The sequence below is a fragment of the Lepidochelys olivacea genome, assembly GCF_965140295.1.
Source record: "Lepidochelys olivacea isolate rLepOli2 genome assembly, chromosome: 2".
Lineage (NCBI taxonomy): Eukaryota > Metazoa > Chordata > Testudines > Cheloniidae > Lepidochelys > Lepidochelys olivacea.
The window spans coordinates 118,644,981-118,670,257 of NC_140412.1; the positions used below are offsets into that span (position 1 = coordinate 118,644,981).

General features: G+C 40.8%; 1 protein-coding gene across 2 annotated transcripts in view; it reads right to left on the reverse strand.

Moving 5' to 3' along the window:
• The window catches only part of FARS2 (phenylalanyl-tRNA synthetase 2, mitochondrial), a 367,678-nt gene that overhangs the window by 159,983 nt on the left and 182,418 nt on the right, over positions 1 to 25,277 (reverse strand). For both annotated transcript variants that reach the window (XM_084618405.1, XM_084618406.1), the window contains exon 6: positions 1,348 to 1,508. In XM_084618405.1, the coding sequence (XP_084474531.1) occupies positions 1,348 to 1,508 (161 nt within the window). The remainder of the gene's footprint in view (positions 1 to 1,347; positions 1,509 to 25,277) is intronic.

A 25,277-nucleotide genomic window follows, 5' to 3' on the forward strand; every position in this document is an offset into this window, starting at 1 on the left:
TCAGCTGCTGTATTACTGAAATGAGTGTCAGCTACAGAAACTTTAGGATGGTTTTGATGGTAGGGTTACTACAAAAGTGCTGCTGAAACCCCAGCTTGCAACTCACTCATAGAAGAGGCTGGAGGAAAATGCTGCTGATACATTGGGGCAAAGGAAACTTGTGCTTGTTAAGTATCATTAAAAGCTATACCCACATACACATTGAAGATAGCAGGTCACATTTCCAAACTGTTTTGTGGAAGGTTCGCCAAGCAACTCCCAGTGACTTGTATGTGCATAATGTGGCTGTAACACCAAGCAGGGATTTGGGAATTTATTACAGTATTTTCAGAGGCAGCTTCCATTCAAAGTAACACAGAATTACAGCCCTCATTCAGGAAATCACTTAAGCACATTCTTGACTCCATCCCTATCCAGGAAAAACATGTAAGCATGTGCTTCAGTGCTGTTTTGAACAGAGATGATTTTCTGAATATCCAGAGCTCAATAAAAATGTTCCATTATTGATATAAATTTATGGTAATGACAGGATTTTGCCACAGCAGCTGAAATTTTATTATGATTTTAAATTGCCTTTTACCGTTGAACACAATTTTGGTTATTTAACATCTCTTCTCCTCTGCTAATGACCAAACCCTCCTACAGAGAGAAAATTATATATTGTGAAAGGGTTGGGCCAGATGGCTACAGGAGAGTAATAGAAGGCAGATATATTAGCCCCAGGTTAAGTAGGTCCCTTTCCCCTGGGTAAGGTAACAGGGAAGGTTCCAGAACAATCAGGAATCTTCTGGAGACAATTAAGACAGACAGGCTGATTAGAACACCTGCAGCCAATCAAGAAGCTGGTAGAATCAATTAAGGCAGGCCAATCAGGGCACCTGGGTTTAAAAAGGAGCTCACTTCAGTTTGTGGTGTGCGTGTGAGGAGCTGGGAGCAAAAGGTACTAGGAGCTGAGAGTGAGAACGCGGACTGTTGGAGGACTGAGGAGTACAAGCATTATCAGACACCAAGAGGAAGGCCTGAGGGTGAGAATAAAGAAGGGTGAGAGGAGGCCATGGGTAAGTAGCCCAGGGAGTTGTAGCTGTCGCACAGCTGTTCCAGGAGGCACTCTAGACAGCTGCATTCCACAGGGCCCTGGGCTGGAACCGGAGTAGAGGGCGGGCCCGGGTTCCCCCCAAACCTCCCAACTTCTGGTCAGACACAGGAGGAGTTGACCTGGACTGTGGGTTCACGAAAACGGCCAAACTGAGGGCTGCCGTGAAGCTCCAAGGTGAGCAAATCCGCCAAGCGTGAGACCCACCAAGGTAGAGGAGGAACTTTGTCACTATATATATATATTAATATTACCTGAAAATGCACTTTTTGGTCAATGTGAGGCACACTAAACTGTTTCAGGAAGCGTTCGTCTTCACTCCAGAACAGGCGAATGTCAGGGATATCATAGAGAATCATGGCCAGCCTCTCTAATCCCAGGCCAAATGCCCAGCCAATTTTCTCCTCAGCACCAGCTGCAATAAACAAAGATAAAAATCCAAGGGCTTAAGTGTGGCACATGAAAAATTGCTAATACAATGCCCCTCTCTTTCCCAAGGAAGATGCTAAAGAAGCATGAAAGGAAAAAAGTCTGCAAGTAATTGTCAGATGATGGAGCTAAAGGCTGATCCTCATCCCATCAAAGTCAGTGGCAAATGTGATCGAGGAAGCATGACCAAGTTCAAAAGTAAGCAAGGCTAGTGACCAGGAAGTCTTGCTCACATGGCTCTCTGGCTGCAGTTAGACTTTGAAGACACAATTAGCAGCACTGTATATTGCCTTCCTTTACATTACTTTTCTATTGTGCTTATAGGTTAAACACTTAACATTTTATTCAATTATGCTGTATAACACATACAAAAATCAGTTTACAATCCAAAGCATTTTAGTTGGGCTGATAGGCCAGGCCAGTGCACAGTGAACACTGTCACTAGCATTTGGGAGGATCGAAACTGTCCCTTTCAAGGTGACAGTAAGATCAATTCAGACCACCAACTGTATGCATACTTTGCAGAACAAACAGGTTTAGGACGCTGCTAGTGTTAATAACAACACCTCTACCCAGACAGCTCTCAGATCAGCAGAGGCTTTTACACCTGGAGAAAGCTGTTACTCCCAGATAAGCAAGGTTCTATTACTGTAGCAGTTAAATAATAATTAATAATTCTTTGTACTTATATAGCACTCTGTATGTGAGGATCTCACAGATCTTTACAGATGTTCATGACACAAGACCCCTGTCAAGAAGGTGAATATTCTTATCTTCATTATTTACAGTAGCGTAAATTGAGGCACAAAGATATTAGAGTAATTTTTTTTAAAAACGGAGCCTAAAGTTAGACTCCAAAATCCACATATAGACAGCTGCCTGATTTTCAACCGTGCTAAGTTCCCAACAGCTCCCAGTGAAGGTCAGCCTTGTAAACAATCAAGCAATTGCCTAAATGTGTATTTAAGCTTCTGTTTTTGAAAACCTTGACCTAAGAAATGTGCCCCAGTTCACAGAGGAAGCTGGTCATAGAATTCTGTTTCCTGATTTCTATCTTTGTTACCATCCATGGAAGAAAACTCCAGCAGGGAGCCCATGGGAGCCCTCTTGTAATTAGGGTAATTGCTACCGCCTAGAGATGCACTGTCCCCATTAGTGCAGAAGAGGAACATCACAGAGTCCTAGATTTTTGAGGGCAGACATAACAAGAATTAGAAAAGAAGCATAGTCATTGTTTTGATTTATTTAATTAACCTGAATCTCCTTATGTTACTTAGAATACTGAGTCCCTCAGCAGGATTCCTGTGCGCTTTATTTAACAACTGGCTCACATTGCACTTTCCAGACAATTGCAGTGCGAGGTTAATCCACTTTATAAAGAATAATCCATAGCAGGGATAGTCAATAGGCAGACCGTGGGCCAAATCTGGACCGCCAGACACTTTTGAACGGATCGCAACATCTTTTTATTTACTTATTACCTTTATTATTGGGTTTTTTATTATTTTCTCTGGAGGCAATAACTTGACAATAACTTGACAAAGAAATCAGGACCTTGGCAAAAAATAATTGATTACCCCTGATCCATAGAGTCAGAACTGTAAATACCCTGCACTATCCTTCTTAGGGTACAGAGTGAAGTACACATTCAGGTTTTTTGAAAGCAGACAAGATAAGAAGCAGTCTCTGCATATACGTCACACTAAAAAGGGTGTATTTTGCAAGTTTGGTTACCCCAATTTTTAGATCATATAAAGGACAGACACAAAAAGACACAAATGTCACCAAATGACTTTGTTTTTTTAAACTCATACTGAAAAAATAAAGGAAACTGAAAGCAAAGGCTGCTGCTAAGTCATTTGGAAGCCACTACAGACGACTATGTTAATTACGAAGACACAATAGCGACTCCATAAAGTTGCACTGGGCTTTGTGCTTAGCTTCTCTGCTTTGAACATGATAATGTGCCCTCCTCAAATTTAAAACACTTATTCTTTTAGTATAGAATGAATTTTTGGAGAATTTTCATGTAAGACTGTTGATTAGTTTAAAAGGTATAAGTATTTAAAAACTGAGAAATTTGTATAATCTACTCTCTCAGCATATGGACGCTCCAGAATCCAAGCGTTCATTTAAAAATAATTATGTTTGTAGTCCTTACAGATGTGAAGAAAAGATGAACCAAAAGCAAATCAGTGTTACAGTGTGGTCTTCCTGAACTGTATCCCTTTGCTGTCTTGTCACTTGCCTCCTTAGATGATAAACTTTTTAGGTCAGGGATCACAGGTAGAATCCCAGCCATACTCAAGTCAGTGACAAAACTCCCACTGACTTCAAAAAGGCCAGGATTTTACACCATATCATTGTACAGTGCCTAGCACAACAGGGCCCTGATTTACTCTCAGAGCACTACTTAATACATAATAAAAACAGAAATAGACTGCCTGAGGCAATAGCTCTGGAAGGTATGAACTGCCACTGCTTGTCTCAATAGAGGAGATAACTCTGAAACCTAAAGACGCCAATTTAAATGCCAACAATGTTAACTATTTCACTAACCAATCCATGCAACAAACCTCGATGCCAACTCTGCCCACATATCTACACCAGCGACACCATCACAGGACCTAATCAGATCAGCCACACCATTACCGGTTCATTCACCTGCACGTCTACCAATGTAATATACGCCATCATGTGCCAGCAATGCCCCTCTGCTGTGTACATCGGCCAAACTGGACAGTCCCTACTTAAAAGGATAAATGGACACAAATCAGATATTAGGAATGGCAATATACAAAAACCTGAAGGAGAACACTTCAATCTCCCTGGAGACACAATAGCAGATTTAAAGGTAGCCATCCTGCAGCAAAAAAACTTCAGGACCAGACTTCAAAGAGAAACTGCTGAGCTTCAGTTCATTTGCAAATTTGATACCATCAGCTCAGAATTAAACAAAGACTGTGAATGGCTAGCCAACTACAAAAGCAGTTTCTCCTCCCTTGGTGTTCACACCTCAACTGCTAGAAGAGGGCCTCATCCTCCCTGATTGAACTAATCTCGTTATCCCTAGCCTGATCCTTGCTTGCATATTTATACCTGCCTCTGGAAATTTCCACTACATACCTCTGATGAAGTGGTATTCACCCACGAAAGCTTATGCTCCAATATGTCTGTTAGTCTATAAGGTGCCACAGGACTCTTTGCTGCTTTTACAGATCCAGACTAAGACGGATATTTCGCTACTGCTCATTTGAGCAGACAGAACAAACAAAGGTGACAAATTAATCTGATGACAAATGGAACTGATGACTGTGTATGTTTTTTGATAAGTAAAATTTTAGCAGAAGAAGGTCTTGATCTAGACTGTTTTTAAATATTACTAATGTGCATATTTTGAGTTATGAACAATTTAATAACAACCATTTCTGTTTATTCTGCAAAGTTTAACGTAATATTATTTGACAAATTAATTTACTGTAAAAATAAAGTGTATTTCATGTCAGTTATTTATTTTTTAGATGGAGTGGGTGCCACTGCATATTTCTGCAGTATGTGCATATGGTAGCCAACTGAGAAAGCATTCTTCATCCAAGCAACTACCTTGCAAGCTCAGCACTTCAGTGGCTGACCTATCCATAAGTACCTGCTCCAAGAACTTATCTTTCAGGTCTCCTGAACACTAGGAAGCCCACAGGAAGGAAACTGCTCTCCTGAAGACTTTCTGAATTTTAGGAGGCATACGTAACAAGGTTCTCCTCAGCTGGCTACCCTACTTGAACTTGTCAAATCCCTATGGCACCCTCAGAACACACCCCTCCTGCTGTGTCCCTTCCCTGCTGTCTTGTTTTCTATTTGTAAATTATAAGGCCCCTAGGCAGCAAAACATTAAGCATGTGCTTAACATTAAGCATATGAATAGTCCCAGTGCAGTCACAGGGACTAGAGCATATTCTTAAATGCTTGCTGAACGGGATTTCTAAGGTGCTTAAAGTACATACTTAAGTGCTTGAATCAGGGTCAAAGCATATATATTTTTAAACACACATATTTCATGAAAGTACAAAAGTTATCACTACAGAATTTATAGATATAAAATGTACATGAATAAAAATTAAACACCTATACTAACAAGAAATTAACTGCTTGGGGCAAGTGGGCAAGAGAAAGTGATGAGGGAGCTGGAAGTGACTGCCACAGACTTAAAGCTGGGATGGAGACAAGCTGAGGGCTCACGAGTGAATCTGGTCAGGCAGCAGGTTTAAGGGAACTGGGGAAGCAATCATAGCGTCTCTGTTTAAAATGTCACAAGCCAATGGAGATAGCTTTCTCCACCTGGCTCTCAAAGCTTTCAGGCTGCCAGGCTCTTGATGCTTCATGTGGAAAGATCTGACCACTCAGCAGTGGAGCATCATTGAAAGTTTCTTTGCCCCATACACACAGTTTTAAAGCAGCCCTTCTCTCCGGCCCCAGGGTCAGTCTCCCATCCTGGGTCCTCAGTCCTCATAGATAAATACATTATATATATTAAAGGAAAAATCCCCCCCACAACCACTCAAACGCCACCAAGAAATTCTCCATTACAAATCTTTGTTAATATAGAATGAAGATTACTCAAATGTATTTCAAACACAAACGTGGACACAAACACCAAAGAAATCATAAGTTAAGGAAAAATACATGACTAATAGAACACGATTCTCCAGACATTAGCCCACTACCATCACACTGTTCAGCCACTCTAACACTCTCTACTCACTCAATGTCTGTACCAAACAACTACAGATAATTCAATGTTCTTTGGGATGAACTAGAAGGTGCTATACTCTAGCTAAGAGACATATCCTGACCTGCCAAAGCCGAGGGGTAAAGCTACTGAATCCTTTATTACAGCTATGGATAGAGATATACATTTTTCTAAGGAAACAAAGAGCTTTAAAGCCATGGGTGAGATAAGGACTTTTCTACCACTTAAGATTTTTAAGCTCTACTTTGTAACTTAATTTTAGGATCAGGTTAACATTCTCTCATATGCATCTCAATCATGCTTACTTTTATACCTATACTGCCTTTTATTATACAGTTTCCCCATTACTTCTGTAAAATTGCCAGTAAGGAATTAGTTTATTCAAGACAACTAAACTGAGTCTTGGAACTATGAGAAGGGGCAGTTACTAAGAGGTGAGAGAAACTAAACCAGTGGTTTGCATCTTGCAGCCAAATCAGCACAGAGCTCCAGCCCCTCAGGGCCATACATGTAGTATCGGGTGCGGCCCACATTGGTAAAAAGGTTAAGAACCACTGAACCAAACTCTGATCTTAAGGTTGAAGCAGTACCAGGAGTGGAAAAACAGATTGGGTACAGTGTGTGCTGTAAATCAATGAATCCAAATCTGGCAGACTAAGGATTGGAGTGAGATGATAAAGACCTCTCTCCTCCCCCCGCTTTAAAGATTGTTATTGACTGTTAGCTTGATCACCTTTACTGACTGAAACTGCAGGTAGAGATGTGGACTCTCAAGTAGCCAGGACCCAACTATTATGACTTAAATTCCACTCAGAAACTAATCTACAGCCAGACAATACTACAGAACACAGGTGTAATGTAATGAGCTCTCTGCATGAAACATTGCTTAACGTGTAGCCCCATGTCACAGTACTCTAATCTTGAGGTGAGAAATGCAAGGTAGGAATTAGAAAGAAAAGGATGCACTCTTCTTGCCTAGCATAGATGAGGAAAAACAGTCTTGGCTACAGCTATTACCTAGTAGCAGATGAAGATCTAATAAAACCTCCAAATTGTGAACTATGAGTGATAATTCACAAACACACTTCCTCAATCAACAGGGCTGATATACTTCTCTGCCATTTCTCCTGGTTGCATCCCTGAATGTATAAGCATTATTCCAGTCTTATGTGCATTGACCCTCTGCCCGTCATCCTCATTCAAGCTCCAATTTCAGCCAAAGGCTCAGGGCCTGATTCTTCATTGTGTTTCTTTTGAATAGTGGGTGTAAAATCAAATCAAATGATAGAATCTTGCACTCTATTTACCCTGGTATAAGGGACTACACAGGGGTCAGGCACTGAAGAACTGCGCCAACTGGGGTAGATCAGATGGAGACACAGCGTTAAGGAGAATAAAAACTGTTAAGGTGATTCTTCTCAAATTCCTCTTTAATTTAAAGAAAGAGCTCTCCTCTCCAGGCTGAAATCTTGCATGCATGCTGATATGTATTTCTACAGCTGAGTTAGAAACACCTCAGACAAAGACCTGAGTCCATATTTTACATGTTAATAAGCACTGGTTTTAAAATGATTTCTGAAAACCAGAGTTACACAGTGTTTGGCTAGTCAGTATGGACTAAGATCCATATTCTAAATAAGGGCCACAGTGATCAGACAAAGTATGTTTAACCCATGTTAGAAAGAAATCGTTTTTAATCTAGTGTTCAAAAAAATGGTTTTCTGGTATGGGTAAAACTCCATTATGGTTTGGGGACAAAGGGTCCTATAAAGGAAATGCCAACACAGCAAAAGTCGCCAGTCTAATATAGATGTGTCTAGGAACAGGGTTAGAAAAGCATTCCATAATGAGGTCAGATGAACAGAATGTTAATCAACTGATGCTGAAAACATATTAAAGTTCTGCTGAACTGATCTCTTCATCTGAAACAAGAATCAGAACTATTTATATTATCTTTAATCTTCCTGATATCTGCTGGGAGAGCACTACAGCAGTGCATAGACAATCCAGGAAGTTTTTGGAAAATGTAGGGGACAATTTCCTGGTGCAAGTGCTAGAGGAGCCAACTAGGGGGGGAGTTTTTCTTGACCTGCTGCTCACAAACCGGGAAGAATTAGTGGGTGAAGCAAAAGTGGATGGGAATCTGGGAGGCAGTGACCATGAGTTGGTTGAGTTCAGGATCCTGACATTGGGAAGAAAGGTAAGCAGCAGAATACGGACCCTGGACTTCAGGAAAGCAGACTTCGACTCCCTCAGGGAACTGATGGGTAGGATCCCCTGGGGGAATAACATGAAGGGGAAAGGAGTCCAGGAGAGCTGGCTGTATTTCAACGAATCCCTATTGAGGTTTCAGGGACAAACCATCCCGATGTGTTGAAAGAATAGTAAATATGGCAGGCGACCAGCTTGGCTTAATGGTGAAATCCTTGCGGACCTTAAACATAAAAAAGAAACTTACAAGAAGTGGAAGATTGGACAAATGACCAGGGAAGAGTATAAAAATATTGCTCGGGCATGTAGGAATGAAATCAGGAGGGCCAAATCACACCTGAAGCTGCAGCTAGCAAGAGATGTTAAGAGTAACAAGAAGGGTTTCTTCAGGTATGTTGGCAAGAAGAAGAAAGCCAAGGAAAGTGTGGGCCCCTTACTGAATGAGGGAGGCAACCTAGTGACAGAGGATGTGGAAAAAGCTAATGTACTCAATGCTTTTTTTACCTCTGTCTTCACAAACAAGGTCAGCTCCCAGACTGCTGCGCTGGGCATCACAGCATGGGGAGTAGGTGGCCAGCCTGCTGTGGAGAAAGAGGTGGTTAGGGACTATTTAGAAAAGCTGGACGTGCACAAGTCCATGGGGCTGGACGCGTTGCATCCGAGAGTGCTAAAGGAATTGGTGGCTGTGATTGCAGAGCCATTGGCCATTACCTTTGAAAATTTGTGGCGAACGGGGGAAGTCCCGGATGACTGGAAAAAGGCTAATGTAGTGCCAATCTTTTAAAAAGGGAAGAAGGAGGATCCTGGGAACTACAGGCCAGTCAACCTCACCTCAGTCCCCGGAAAAATCATGGAGCAGGTCCTCAAGGAATCAATCCTGAAGCACTTACACGAGAGGAAAGTGAACAGTCAGCATGGATTCACCAAGGGAAGGTCATGCCTGACTAATCTAATCGCCTTCTATGATGAGATTACTGGTTCTCTGGATGAAGGGAAAGCAGTGGATGTATTGTTTCTTGACTTTAGCAAAGCTTTTGACACGGTCTCCCACAGTATTCTTGTCAGCAAGTTAAAGAAGTATGGGCTGGATGAATGCACTATAAGGTGGGTAGAAAGTTGGCTAGATTGTCGGGCTCAACGGGTAGTGATCAATGGCTCCATGTCTAGTTGGCAGCCGGTGTCAAGTGGAGTGCCCCAAGGGTCGGTCCTGGGGCCGGTTTTGTTCAATATCTTCATAAATGATCTGGAGGATGGTGTGGCTTGCACTCTCAGTAAATTTGTGGATGATACTAAACTGGGAGGAGTAGTAGATACGCTGGAGGGCAGGGATAGGATATAGAGGGACCTAGACAAATTGGAGGATTGGGCCAAAAGAAATCTGATGAGGTTCAATAAGGATAAGTGCAGGGTCCTGCACTTAGGATGGAAGAACCCAATGCACAGCTACAGACTAGGGACCGAATGGCTAGGCAGCAGTTCTGCGGAAAAGGACCTAGGGGTGACAGTGGACGAGAAGCTGGATATGAGTCAGCAGTGTGCCCTTGTTGCCAAGAAGGCCAATGGCATTTTGGGATGTATAAGTAGGGGCATAGCGAGCAGATCGAGGGACGTGATCGTCCCCCTGTGTTCGACATTGGTGAGGCCTCATCTGCAGTACTGTGTCCAGTTTTGGGCCCCACACTACAAGAAGGATGTAGATAAATTGGAGAGAGTCCAGCGAAGGGCAACAAAAATTATTAGGGGTCTGGAACACATGTCTTATGAGGAGAGGCTGAGGGAACTGGGATTGTTTAGTCTGCAGAAGAGAAGAATGAGGGGGGATTTGATAGCTGCTTTCAACTACCTGAGAGGTGGTTCCAGAGAGGATGGTTCTAGACTATTCTCAGTGGTAGAAGAGGACAGGACAAGGAGTAATGGTCTCAAGTTGCAGTGGGGGAGGTTTAGGTTGGATATTAGGAAAAACTTTTTCACTAGGAGGGTGGTGAAACACTGGAATGCGTTACCTAGGGAGGTGGTAGAATCTCCTTCCTTAGAAGTTTTTAAGGTCAGGCTTGACAAAGCCCTGGCCGGGATGATTTAATTGGGGATTGGTCCTGCTTTGAGCACGGGGTTGGACTAGATGACCTCCTGAGGTCCCTTCCAACCCTGATATTCTATGATTCTATGATCTTCTATCTCCTTTAAATTGATACATCAGGCTCCTGAGTGCAATCTAGTTTACATTACCTCCTTAAACAAGGATGTATCTTTCAGACTCTGCATGCTACATAAGCCACGCTTCAGGAACTCCAGAAGAGAAGTAAACATTCAATTACGCCTACCTATGAGGGGAAAAAAATCTGGGGTTCTTTTTAAACTCACATTTGGAATAATTTTCTAATAACTGCTTTGAGAACATAGCTTTGTCTCCTGGGTCAGACTGATCTGTTCTGTTTGCTTCACTTGAAAACTCAGTAAAAGAACTTTAAAGCCTTTAACTGAGTTTTTAATATTTATGTTTATTTTTGTCCATAATCAAAATAGCCTTGAACACACTAAATGGAGAGCCTATTTAAGAATAACTCCCAAGGGAAACAATCACTCCTATTAACTATCTTCTAATAAGTAATTAACACATATTATACTTACTTGTCAATATTTCACTGGGCTAAATAGCCAAGTGGGAAAGGGTCCTGCTTCTATATGCGTTTTTGGGCAGGAAGAAATAGATAACTAGAACAGAAAAGGAGAGAAGAGGTAATGGCAAAAGGAGAGAGATGGGGAAAAGATGGCAGGAATGGGAAGAAGAGAAAATTCTTTTCTCCCTTCCACCTGATCATCTCTCCTTTTTATCCCCCTTCACTTCTTTACCTTTTCCTTTCCCATGTCTTGATTTCTCCCTTCCCAAACCTCTCATCTTTTCCATCTTCCACATTCCTAAACTGAATCCACTTCCTCCCTTTTTTCCCCAAACCACCTTCTCTAAAGTCCAAGGATGAAACCCTGCCTCATTGAAGTCAGTGGCAAAACTCTCACTGACTTCAATAAGGACCAGGATTCTACCAAAATCTCAGAAACTTTTCTAACTTATATAAATGAACACCGCCATAAACTAAACTTTCTCAAACTCCATCATCTGTATAAAGTTTCCACTCAGTTCTCACGTGCAATTCAAGATATTGGTTTTGAACCCAAAGCCCTTCATGGTCTATGTCCCAGCTACTTTAGAAATTGCCTCTCTCTTTGCATTTTACGCTAAAGTTATGAACAGCTAAGATGCTCAAATTTTAAGGCCTTAGAGTTGAATGTCTGGGGGTTGGACATCCCCAGTGGATGACATGGGGGAAGCAAATTCCACTCATCTGACAAAACCCAAAGTTGCTAACCTTCCGAGCATATTGCCCATCTACTTCCCCAGATTTTGCCGAAGGGGTTGGATGTTGCTTTATTTCAGCATGTGTATGTTGAGTGCCTGTTGCATTGCTAACATTTTGTCAACACTGGAGAGACTGAGAGGTACTGTAGTGTTCAGAAATTCAATTATAAACCTAATTTATCAGGGGTATAAACTACAGCTGGACAAATTCACTCCCAACAAGTTTATTGCCCAGATGCAAGTTTCTTGTCAAAATTTCACCCTCATTAATTCTGGCTGTTCTCTGTTTTACTAGGGTGGTCTTTTCTAGATTTTCTCAAAGAGAAACAGATACCACGCAATGGCTGAGTCCAAAAGAACATCACATTTTGATTCAATTACCTGCTAGTATTTTATCCTTAAATTAGGTGTGGGATGTCAAAGTAGCTAACAGACTGAAAAGTAACACTTTATACACACACCACTTCACCGAATATTATTTTGCATGTGATTGAGATTTTCTTTAAAAATGAAATAATTAAAAAAAAATCTGTAAAACAGATTATATATGATAAGTGCAAATTTTGTTCAATATATTTGGAGGCAACTTGGTATATGGGTTAGAGCAGGGGACTGGATGTTGCAAGCTACTGATGATTATCAGGTTTCTGGGGCAGGTATCGTCTTGTGGTTCTATATTTGTACAACGCCTAGCATAGTGGAATTGTGGTCCATGATTGGAACTCCTAGTCACCACTGTAATAAAATAAACAATAATAATAAACTCCAGGCTCCATACACAACTCTGCTACAAACTCATTGTTGGTCTTTGGAAAGTCATGATCAGCCTGTGCATCACTTTCCCCACTCTGTAAAATAATGCACATATTTATAAAGGGCTTTGTGATCCTTGGACAAAAGGCCCGACATATATGCAAAATATTATTAACATCTTCCTGCCACTACTTGTATACTTCTCTCAAAAGTTAAGAAAAGCCAGAATTAAGGCTGCCTATGCAATATTAATTAAGCTTCCTTGTGTCTATGAATTATGATATAGTATTTAACTACATGATCACATACTATCTTTTCCACAGGACTCCTGTGCTCGGGCTGGGGGCAGCACGTGGAGCCCCATGGCCCCCCTGCCTAGGAGCTGGCTGCTTCCAGGGCACAGCACTGTGCCAGCCAGCACAGGTAGGGACTAGCCTGCCTTAGTGCCGCAGCATCGCCGACCGGACTTTTAACGGCCCAGTTGGCAGTGCTGACCGAAGCCGCCAGGGTCCCTTTTCAACCGGGTGTTCCGGTCGAAAACCGGACACCTGGTCACCCTATAACAAACTTACTACCACTCTGTGTAGTTGCAGCCTGCGACTGCCCTGGGCTGCTTTGTTTCTGCCTCCAGTAGGGAGAGCATCACAGGAAATCCAAAGACTGCATAAGGAGTGTACAGAAAGTGTGGCATCTCTACATTTCCTGGAGGATTTACTTTGTCGCACAGTAATCTGAAAAACTGTGTACCAAAGCACAGTTCCATATGAACCCTGCCTCATTCTATTTAGTGTACATATCATGCAGGATGGCTTGTTTTGTTGTTCAGAAAATAGCAATGCAAGATACATTTTATCTATTTTCTTCAAAACAAAAGAATCCCCAGAAAATTCCATAAAAAAGAGATTAAAAGAATGTAAAAGTTGCAACGTGAAGCTATCAAAATTCTGGAAATGTCAAATTTAATGTTACTTGAACAATCTTACGTCTGCTACCTCGTTCATATGTATTGCAATAAAACTTTGTTTGATATAATTTTTTGTGTGTAATATAAATCAAACATTATTAAGGTTGAAAAGTGAAACTCTCAAAAGTTAAGAAATGCCAGAATTAAGGCTGCCTATGCAATATTAATTAAGCTTCCTTGTGTCTATGCATTCTTTGTGTCTATGTCTATGCATTATGATATAGTATTTAACTACATGATCACATACTATCTTTTCCACAGGACTCCTGCTTCATCCACTGCACAGGACAGATGGTGCTCACTTAATGAGCTGAGTCATTCATAAATATTAATTAATTTATTTCTTCAACACCCTTGTGCGATGAGGAGATATTATCATCCCCATTTACAGATGGGGAACTGAGGCACAGACATATTAAGGTCAAAAGTATCCACTAATTTGGGGTTCCCAATTTGAGATGCCTAGGGCCTGACTTTTCAGAGTATTAAGCACTATATATCACTTAATGTGTTCAAAGTGCAGCTTCCACTGACTTCAGCTGCAGCTGAATTTCTGCAAATCAGATTCCCAAGTTTCAAGTCAGGCACCCAGATAATGAGGAACACACAATTAGTGATATACCCAGTGATATACCCAGAATCACACAGGAACTCTGTAGCACAGACAAGAATGGAATCCAGTTCTCCAGGGCAGCATTCAAATGCTTTAACCATGAGACCTTCTGTTCCTGCAATCTCCTACTTCATTCATTACACACTTTTCAAATTCTGCAACAAATGAGTATGTGTGAACTGTGAATTTTCAAACGCTTATAAACTGGCCAAATTTGTGTGGAATTTCACAGGGATGTGTGTAAAAGGCACCTCGCTGATTCTGAGGCCACAATTCTCCCCTCTTGCCGTCAAATTTCAAGTCCCTGCTCCAAAGCATCAGGGAGCTAGGGCTTTTCAAAGAAAAGGTCACCAGAATTTTTTTTTATCATGGGAAAAACAATATATTTTTTTCCCTCTATCATCACCATTGGAAACACCTGAAGCATTTCAGGTGAAAATTTCCAGAAAAATTCAGCCTGAGGCAAACATGCAGCGCAGAAAATTTCAGCTCAAATAGTTAAAGTTTAGTCAAGTTATAAGCAATTGAAAGCACTATCTTATAATGGGAAATGTTGGGCAGATTTAATAATAGACGGTGCTACCAGCCCTGCCTGTACTGACCACAAAAGGCAACATTTTAATATCCATACTCATGTTGCATTGTACCTTATTCCATAAGCGCAGTCTCTTCGGGGAGAAAGATACCATTCAATGTGAGTAAGGGTATCAGAATCTGGTCCTTACTATTTTTCCCCAGAATACCTGCCTCACTCAGTAAACAGGATGGATGGTGAATGAGACAGGATGAACAGTAAAGAAGAAGAAGGACTGTGTCTAGTGACTGAGGCAAAACTTGGCCCATACACCGGGCACCTGATAAAAACCTAGCGAAGTCAATAGAAAAGCTTGGATTGACTTCCATGGGCTTTGAATAAGTTCCTAGACAAATGGACTAATGAAAAGCTGCCTTATTCACGGAGCAATGTCTATCCTATGCACTGAATGAGGCAAGGGTCCTGTGGAAAAAACAGTATGTGACCATGTATGCAATCAAAGAGTACATCCTAATGCATACACACAAGGGGGTTAATTAAGGTTGTACAAGCAGCTCGAAATTTGGCATTTAGTGACTTTTGAGTACTTCACTTTGGAACCTTAACTACTTTTTAATAAGAGTTTTTTAATGGAAAAACTCTCAATGTATGTACAATGTAAGTGAAAGGTCAAGGCTTTCCTTATTGGCTATTTCAATTCACTGCTAAAATATTTAAATAAATTAACAGGCAAGTCAATCCAGCTTTTGTTCTTTGTGAGGAAAGAATATATTAATAAAATCTCTTGTTCAGTAGAAAAAAATTGCATTTTAGCATCCTTACCAAAAAGATTACTTTCTCAAAATAAGTTACTAGTTCTCTGTTTCTTTCTACATGGTTGGTAATTAATTTGCTGCTGTTGTGCATAGAACTTAATTTAGAGTAAATAATGCCACTGTCACTTAAATACTTGAATGACAAAAAAAGTCAAATTCTGTAATTCCTATGTAATGACAATTAATGAAATGCTATTTTCCACTAGGAATTATTTTAAGCGTTAAATAAAGGAGTTATTGTTCCTTTTAAGATTTACTCTCATCATCAAACTGCATCTCTCTTATTATCTGAAATATAATTAGAAGAAGACTTTAAAAAACATCCAGACAATTCTTAATTACATCTTCTTTTCCATTCTTGTTTGAGAGTTGACAACAATCACTACAGAAACTCACAACGAAGTAGGACTGAGTGGACTTGTAGGCTCTAAAGTTTTACACTGCACTCAAAAATAAAAGTTATTTTTTGTACATAATTCTACATTTGTAAATTCAACTTTTATGATAAAGAGATTGCACTATGGTACCTGTATTAGGTGAATTGAAAAATACTATTTATTTTGTTTTTTATAGTGTAAATATTGGACACTTTGTATTCTGTGTTGTAATTGAAATAAAAATATTTGAAAATGTAGAAAATATAAAAAACTATTTAAATAAATGCTATTCTATTATTAACAGTGCGATTAATCACACAATCGCGACAGATTTTTTTTAATTGCGCAATTAATCACAATTAATTTTTTAATTGCTTGACAGCCTTGCAAATTAGGCTATTACTAGTTTTTTTCTTTGTTACATACAGAGGTAGCAACATTATAGAAACATTTAATGAATCTAGCCTCACTGTTGCGATATAGACATTATTATTACCCTGATTTTGCAGATGGTGAAATGGAGGCACACAAGTAATTTGCCCAAAGTCAAAAGCATATCAGTCCAAGAGTTAGGAATATATCCCAGAACTCCTGACTCCCAGACTGATGTTTTAACTGCTAGACCACACTTTTACAAAAGTCTAGGTTTATGAAAGTTAACACAAGATTTAACTTTTATATTCCCCGAACAATGTTTACTGCACATATACCCTAACAGCACAACAGCATTAACAGTGTTGAGAAATGCTACATAAAGCATGTCACATATGTAATGTGATCCAACTATGAAAACCTTTTTAATTTCCGGAATTATGGTATTAAAATTTTAAGCCATTATGTTGCATTAATACACTCTTTGCATAAAACTGTAATTATATAGTTTCAAATTACTTCATCTAATGAAGTTATTTGTAAGTAATTTGCTGCAACAAACTGTGAGAATAAAAGAATTAAGAACTCAGAATGGGTATTCCCAATTCCTTAAAGTTAATTTTTGTCAAAATACACTGTGGGTGTTTCAAACAAGCATAGCTATCCATAACTCTCTACAACTAGACATATATGAATAATGTCCACAATTACCTCAGATAAGAAATATGTATAAGGGATGTAAACTCTCCTCATGCTTTACGGTTTGAAGAAGCTTCCCCTACGAGCAGATTATTCCATACTTTTTGTGACAAAGTTCCTCCTCTACCTTGGTGGGTCCTGCGCTTATTGGCGGATTTTGCTCGCCTCAGAGATTCACAGTAGCCCTCAGTTTGGCCACTTTCGTGGCTCACATCTGCCATTCACTCCGATAACTCATCACTGGCCAGCATGGGGAAAAGGAAGGAGAACAATTCCCACAGTCTCTGCTGGTCCACCTAGTGGGTCGGGGGACAGGCCAGGGACCTTCCCCTCTGGTGGGACCCACAGTCCAAGTCAACTCTTCCTGTATCCAATAGGGAGTTGGGGGGAACCCGGGCCAGCCCTCTACTCCGGGTTCCAGCCCAGGGCCCTGTGGATCACAGCTGTCTATAGTGTTTTGTGTAACACCTGTGTGACAGCTACAACTCCCTGGGCTACTTCCCCATGGCCTCCTCCCAACACCTTCTGTATCCTCACCACAGGACCTTCCTCCTGATGCCAGATAGCATTTGTACTCCTCAGTCCTCCAGCCGCATGCCCTCTCTCTCTCTCAGCATCTTGCGTGCATCTCACTAACTGGAGTGAGAGTCAAGGTGTCCTGATTAGCCTTAATTAATTCTAACAGCTTCCCAATTGGCTACAGGTGTTCTAATCAGCCTGCCTGCCTTAATCAGTTCTAGAAAGTTCCTTAGTGTTCTGGAATAGTCCCTGTTATTTTACCCAGGGAAAAGGGACCTGCTTAACCTGGAACTAATGGATCTACTTTCAACACTCTTTTGTAGCTATCTGGCCTGACCTTGTCACATTGTCTATTATGGGGTTTCTTACACTTTCCACTGAAGCACCTGTTACTGGCTATTATTGGACAGAACAATGCACCAAGCGGACCACTGGTATAATCCAGTACAGAAATTGCTATGTTCCTCTCAATTTACTTTCCATAAACATGCTTTTCAGTTTACATATTTCTAAGGATGCAAATATAATCAAATCAATAGAGTTACACATTTGACTTGGTATTCATGTATTATTAACCCAACAAAGTCTTCACCATCCTCTCAATTTTCTCTCCAGGTCCTATGATATGTTGCATACCAATGGCTCGGTGGCAATACATGCAATTATGATAAGAGAGTTCCTCAGTTATCAAGCATGTCTTTTACCTTTGTTTCCTGTTTTGTATGAACATCTTAAAATATCCATCATCAAAACAAAACTAGATAAATAAAGTTACATCTGTGCAATTATCCCACACAGTAGGTAGGAATTTATTACAAGTACTTTATCTACAATGTTTATTTAATCCATCCAGTCAGTAGTCTCAAGACTGATGAGATCTGCTTTGATGCTTGTTCATGCCTGACAGACCTAAAGCTTCATATTTGTTATGCTGCAATAAAACAGATGTTTGATGCTGGAATCTGGATGGCAGTGATTTTTTTTAAGTTTCAGCAAATGTTCATTTTGGCCCCCAAAAATCAAATGGAAATAGATAGGGTTTTACTAGGAAAGAACTCTGCCCCAATATGTATGTGTTATTTAATTTAAATTAAAGGTAATATTTACTTTCTTTAAAGGAAAAAACTACGAGCACAAGTTCTGAGTAATACAACCTTTCTCCCCAACACCCCCACACACCCACCGCATAATTCAAACTAATAGGTTCCTTGATTCAAATAAAGAAGTTGGATATGAAACAATCTTGTAATCTTCTTGTAATTACTGGACTGTACTGGTGCTTGTGCATGAGACAAAGAATGAACTACTGTTATTACAGGAGAGAAAACAGAATGCAGGAGAACTAAAAGGAGAAAGGAAAGCTGTAAAACACTGGGGAAGATTGTCAGCTGGTATATATAGCTCTACCTCCACCAACATCAATGGAGCTGCGCCAATTTACATCAGATAAGAATCCAGCCCACCACAGGGCCATCTCCACTGACAAAAGGATTTGACTAAATGTTACATTGTTTTACAGACGACATATTTGTCTAATAGTGCAGTGAGTATGTTAAATTCAGTAAAATTGCCAGTTCATTTATTCATTTCTTTGTGTATGTTTTAGAAAGCCTTAGTCAATATTTACAATACATTCAGATGATCACTTCAGATGAAGTGAATAGCTCTTTATTATACCTATTTTGCAGCTGGGGAAACTCAGGCACAGAAAGGTTACCGATTTGCCCAAGGTCACAGAATGAGTGAGGGAGAGAAGCAAGACTGCACATAGGAGTCTGACTTCCCAGTGCACTGCTCTTAAAAAAGTTTTATTTTCCCTCTGAATCAGTGTAAGATATTGATGTTTCCAAATTTTTGAGCTCTAGATTCACAGAATCACACAGAGATCCCAGTGTAAGAAAACTACAAGGTTAACTGGAAGATCTGAATTTACTCATCTTTTCTCTCTTTAAATCAACATAGGCCATGCAGGAAAGCATGGTAGATTTTCACAACTGCATATTAAGCATTGCACACTCATTACATATTATGACTGATTACTATCTGCACAGAAATCCTGGTGTACTGAACTAGTGATAAAAGATCAGGAGATTTTTGGTTAGAAAAAAATCCCACAGCAACTCTTCAAAGAAAACAGGCTGCCAAATAACCAACCAACACCCCTCGCTCTCCCCCCCCGCAATAAAGCAGGAAAAAGGGCTCTAGATCATCAGAACTCCATGTTCCATATGCTCTATGACAAAATAACTCCACTTACCTAAATATGTTGGCAAGAAAGAAAGCAGTGTTAGGAGTCTAGCAGAGGAGAAAGGGTGTTACAGGATAGGAGGAATACTGGTGATACCCCAGTTTGGCATATTCTGGCTGTGTCAAGTATAATATACTATTATCATCATGGCTTAGGGGTGCTACTATATTTGCTCAGGCTGGTAAATTTTCTTAACTATTTTGCAACATTGTTTTAAAGGGTTAATAAAAAGTAAGACAGGAAAAAGCATTCAATAAAGCACAAAGAGGTAAATCATCCCAGAAACTCATAATGATCTGTGAAGGTACCTGTGAGAACCAGCAGTAAACTCTCCCTTACTACTGTGAGTTTTATCAGTGAAAGGAAGGTATAATGCTATTGCTGTATTTGTTAAATAGTACCCTTGAAAAGAAAGCTGGGTCTAATTATTTCAGGAGTACCAGTTAAATCCATCTGATGCTCAGTGACCATCCAAAAAGCAGTTACAACCTTCAAGAGACTGAGAGTCACTAAGGCACATCTCAAGACCTATAAATATAATTAGTAATCAAATTTTATTTAATAAATAGTTGTCTTCTACCTTTCATATTAAAGCTCAGCTGAGTGATAACTCTGCTGTTTTAGCAGATTTTTAACTAGATGGTGTAAGATAGTACACCTCGAAACAAAAGTGTACCACATTCACCTATTACCAGTCTATTTCCAATATGGCATGTTTTATTTTTATTGTCTAGTAAAATGTTTTTTCTAAACTGTGTGGGAGGGGGTGCAGATGAAGTTTTGAGCGACTACATCTCACAGAAGCTCCAAGACAGGGTGCCTTATGTTTCACAATCCATCCAATTTTTACCACTCTAGCCCCTGGTCCTGCAATGAGAACTAGTCAGCCAGATCCCTGCACCAAGGTGGAGACCAACTGAGCTCCATGCAGGTGCAGGGGTCCACCCACATGGAGTGATTTGCTTTAATTATTAAGGTCCTGATCCTGCAATTACTCAGAATTGAAGAACTGTTATACCTGAGACTTAAAATATACAAAAATTAAAAATGCCATGTGGCAGGGCAGGGGTAAACCCCTTTAAGGCCCTGCCAAAATGTTGGCTGCAGCCTGGTCTCTAGCCAAAAGGCCTGGGGTAGAGACACAGGTATTCAGCAGGGAGCCCAGCTGCAAGCCCTAATGAGGGCTGGCTCAGAAGAACATGCTGAGCTAAGTGCTGACAGCTAGGCTGAGGCATGAAAGGGCTATAAAAGCCCTGGGCAAACCTCAGTGAGGGGCTAGCCTGGGAGGAGACAGGAGGGTGGTATTGCTGTCTCTTTACCAAAGAAGGAAGCCTTGAAAGCTGGGAGACCCTGGGGAGGGTCTGTGGGGCACTAGCTGTTGGGGGATCTGGGAACTGTATGAACACTGTAAATAAAGACACTTGGGTGATCCAGCAAAAGAAGGCGTGGAAGATTCTTTATTATACCAGCCTAAACACAGGGCGCAGGCTCAAGAGGGAGAAAGCCTGTGGGGACCCCGTGACATGCCAAAACAGAATAAAAAGAAAAAAGAACTATTTTGCTCCACAAGCCAGCGCTCTGCAGACAGTCTGCCCAGAGCCATCTTTTTTGACTGCAATGCAGGATAATCTTGCAAAAATGTCAAGACACTGGAATAGACTATGCTGCTTTATCTCTGTGGTAAATCACAAATGCTAAATCAGATAAACTACAACTCAGGCCCGAAAAAGAGCTCTGTGTATCTCAGAAGCTTCTCTCTCTCTCTCTCTCACCAACAGAAGATGGTCCAATAAAAGATATTACCTCACATACCTTGTCTCTCTCACAACCTTTTGTCTCAAGCAGTGAGGACAAATAGGAAAAATATGTCTATGCAACTCATCAACCTGGACTCCAACATCTATGTTCTTGAAAAGTGACTGGAAAGTATAAATCAGTAAGTAGCAAATACTGATTTCTGAAAGTCAAACAGAAATACTAGAGACCCAACTCCTTTCTGGGAATCTTTGGATACCCAGGTGTACCAGGGTGCTGGTGCAAAAGCACCTAATTAGCCCATGCCCAGTCAGCTCCAATCAGGGGAAACAGATTGGGGCTGATGGAAAAGGCCTGGTACCGGCCTGAGGATTAGCAAAACCTGCTGGCCTGAGAAGCCAAGAGTTACAAAGGCTGGGAGAGAGCCAGAAGGCAGCGGTAGCAAGGGAGAAGACAGTCAGGGAGGGAGCTGGAGGCTGACTGCCTGTAAAGCTTGTATATAGATGGACACTGGTGGCGGGACAACCTTAAGTAAATAAAGACACAGGTGTTGCACAACCCTGAAGTGCCTCTGAGCCTTTCTGGGGAGAGCAAGCGGGCCCCAGGAAGAGGGGCGTGTCGTGAACCCTGTTACACCTGGATTCCAGCTGGAAAAGAGAGAGGGTCCAATCACTTATATGGAAAAAAAGACGTGTGTGTCTTTTTAGAATTAACTCTTAAAGAAGATCCAGTCTACATAAAGAAAAGCTATTGCATACCGCTACCTTAGAACCCGGATAACCCCAGACCGGGTGGTACTGTGATCTTCACACTGATTAAATCAGGCAGGATTTTGCAAGCGGCCAGACAAAAGCAAAATATCAATCTAGATGGGTTTTAGATTCCAGATATTAGTATAAGGATAAGGAAAAGTGAATATTGTTGAACAGTCCTTTCTGGAAAAAAAATGCACGAACATGTTGTTATAACCCATGATGTTGTGGGTTCTCAAAAAAATAAGTGATATCTGTTTTGGGCAGGAGTGGGTGGAATGGCGTGTGAGGAGAATGACAGACTAATCTGTGGATGAGCACGGCAATGTGGAATCAGAAGATCTTGTTTAAACTTTGTGATAAATGTATCCTGACAGTTTATTTACTATATTTTGGATATAATTGCTACTATAGTGTAATATTAAAATTTCCTGCAAGGAAAGGTCCTCTACTTGGACTCATAAAAGCATTAATATTTTAGGAAGTCACTATTATACTAAGAATAGGAAGAACATTTTCTTGATCACAACTTTAGAATTAACAAAGTGAAAATGTAGGATGTTATGTTATAATGGAAGAGTCTCCCTAGAGATCAAATAATCTAAAGCAGCAAGAGGTTTCTATACTTTTTCATATAATTAGATAAGTCCATTTACTTTTTGTTATGTAAACTGCGGTAGCTGACCTATTAATTAAATAGATGGGTCTTCAGCAGTTTTCAGGATATCACTGGAAAGGCGACTTTGTAGACACTCTCCCTCATAAAAAGACTTCTATTAAAGACAGTCATACTGTTAAGTTGCTCTGTGTCATACCTTAAGAGAATAACACCTCTTTGTAAACTCCCCACCTACCACCACTATCAATATAACAGTACTCATCAGGATTTATAGTGAGCACCAACTGTAAAGTAACCAAGGAAGTGGAAGTGAATGGTCCTTGTAAAAAATGTCATTCAATGTAGCATCTTTAATACAAATTTCACAAAATGTGGCTTAATTATTGTGACTCAGGAACCTTTGTGGCAACTGGGAAAGGACATAGGGGGTGGAGAGTTTTACAGGGAACCCCTGGATCAAATATATGCACAATAATTCACCAAAAGGTGACATGTTAAATGTCAACGGAGAGCCAGTAGCCCACCGGTCATCATAATCATTATTAAGGCTACAATTCAGTCATAGGTATTTTTAGTAAAAGTCATGGACAGGTCACGGGCAATAAACAAAAATTCACGGCCTGTGTCCTGTCCATGACCTTTACTATAAATACCCTTGATTATATCTTAGCTGGGGGGGCCCAAGGTGCCGCTGCTGCTTGAGGAGTCCCTGGGGCCAGCTGTGCAATGCAGAATTTGCTCAAAATTAACGTTCCCAGCAAAACTCTCTCTTTCCTGCAGAATTAGTGATTTCCACCAAAATGCTTTCTTTTGGAGGAAATCAAAAAATTCAGCCCCGTGCATGGCGGAGCTGTCAGAGAGTCCCAGCCATACATGTGGCTGACAGAGGGGGCCCCAGCCGAGCAACATTTCCTGAATCTTTAGGTCATGGTTTGGGGCTTGCACCCCATTCTGCATCTGGTCATCTCTATATAGCAAAGACACCAGCTCTGGTTTCTTAAGATGAGCAGTTGGCAAGCATACATCCACAAACTGATCTTTCTTATGGACTTTATAATTCATGCTTGTTCCCCATCTTTCCCGAATAGTGTAAAAGATCCACTCTGCTTTAGGTTGAAGAGTAGAGGTTTGTTTCCTTGTGAATGCTTCCTTTAAAACTTTGCCCTCTGCCATACTGAACTCAAAGTTTCAAAGGAGGCTTTTGCATGGAAATCAATATGTCATTACTTGGCCCAGGCCCCTCTGCATGGACATCAGTCTGTTGAGAATGGACCCAACTGTTGGATCCCACATGTTCCTAAGCCAGCTGTGTCTGGGCAGAGCCAAGCTTCTAGCTCTGGGTCTCTAAGGCACATTCCCTGGGTGACCCCCCCCTTGCATGAGCCTTTCCTTGGGAGATGGGACTCAACTGTCCTGTCATCCCCAGACCCTGGAACCAAAGTCTCAGACCTCCTGAGTCCCCTCTAGTTGTTTATAACATGCTCCCTCAGAGAGTTTCATGTAGGCTGTGGTCACAATGGGATTCTAGTTTAACCCCTTCAGGGATAATGTGATAGGAAGGCAAGGGGGACAGATTTAGCAAAGGAATTTCTTAACCCCTGTTACTTTACTCTTAAAGAGGACTAGAGAGTTACAGACATTTTTTAAAATAACAAGTCCTGGGATGCACTGATTTCACCCCACATCTAGTCTAATCTCACCCCTTCTGAGAGTCCAATGTCTTGTTTGTGTTTCAGACTGGGTCTCTCCTGCCTCTCTCTCTCAAGCCAGTTCTTCTTGCACATGGCAGAGGTTGGTTCCCTTTCAGAGAGAAACACATCTCCTTAAACACTGTGTATGTCTCCTTTTGCTATGTGCCCAGGTTGATAAACTCCAATCCCTTCCGCCCAGTCAGGCTTCTGTGTAGAGAGTTCATTGTTCCATGCTGTTGGGCCAGCAGTTAAGATACAATGAAAGCTGAAGGCCCTGCCTAGATTACTCTGTGATGGCTTCTCAGTCACAGTCATTCAATTAGGCATCAAGCATATTTCCTGGTCAGGGCAGCTATCTGGAATGCAGCATAACAGACTGACCTATCAAGGTCAGGCTGTTTTTTCAGCACAGAATATAAAATGGTCAGCACACAAAATAGAAGACAGGGTACAAAAATAGAAGTCATAATCTGATACAGATATAACCCACTGCATCACAGGAAGTTTTAAACAAGCAGCAGTTTATTGTTCATTCCTTCTGCAAGAAAAAAAGACCAGAATTTCCAGACCTCTTCTCCAAGTTTCACAAACACAAGCCTTTGGAGGAAGAAGGAAAGTGCTCGAGGTAGAATCTCTAAAATAGGCTTTGAACAATGTGTGTCTGGTTCTTTCTTTCTTCAGGAAAGAGGGGGGGAAAGGTAAACCCTAACAGTCTTTAAATAAACTCCCA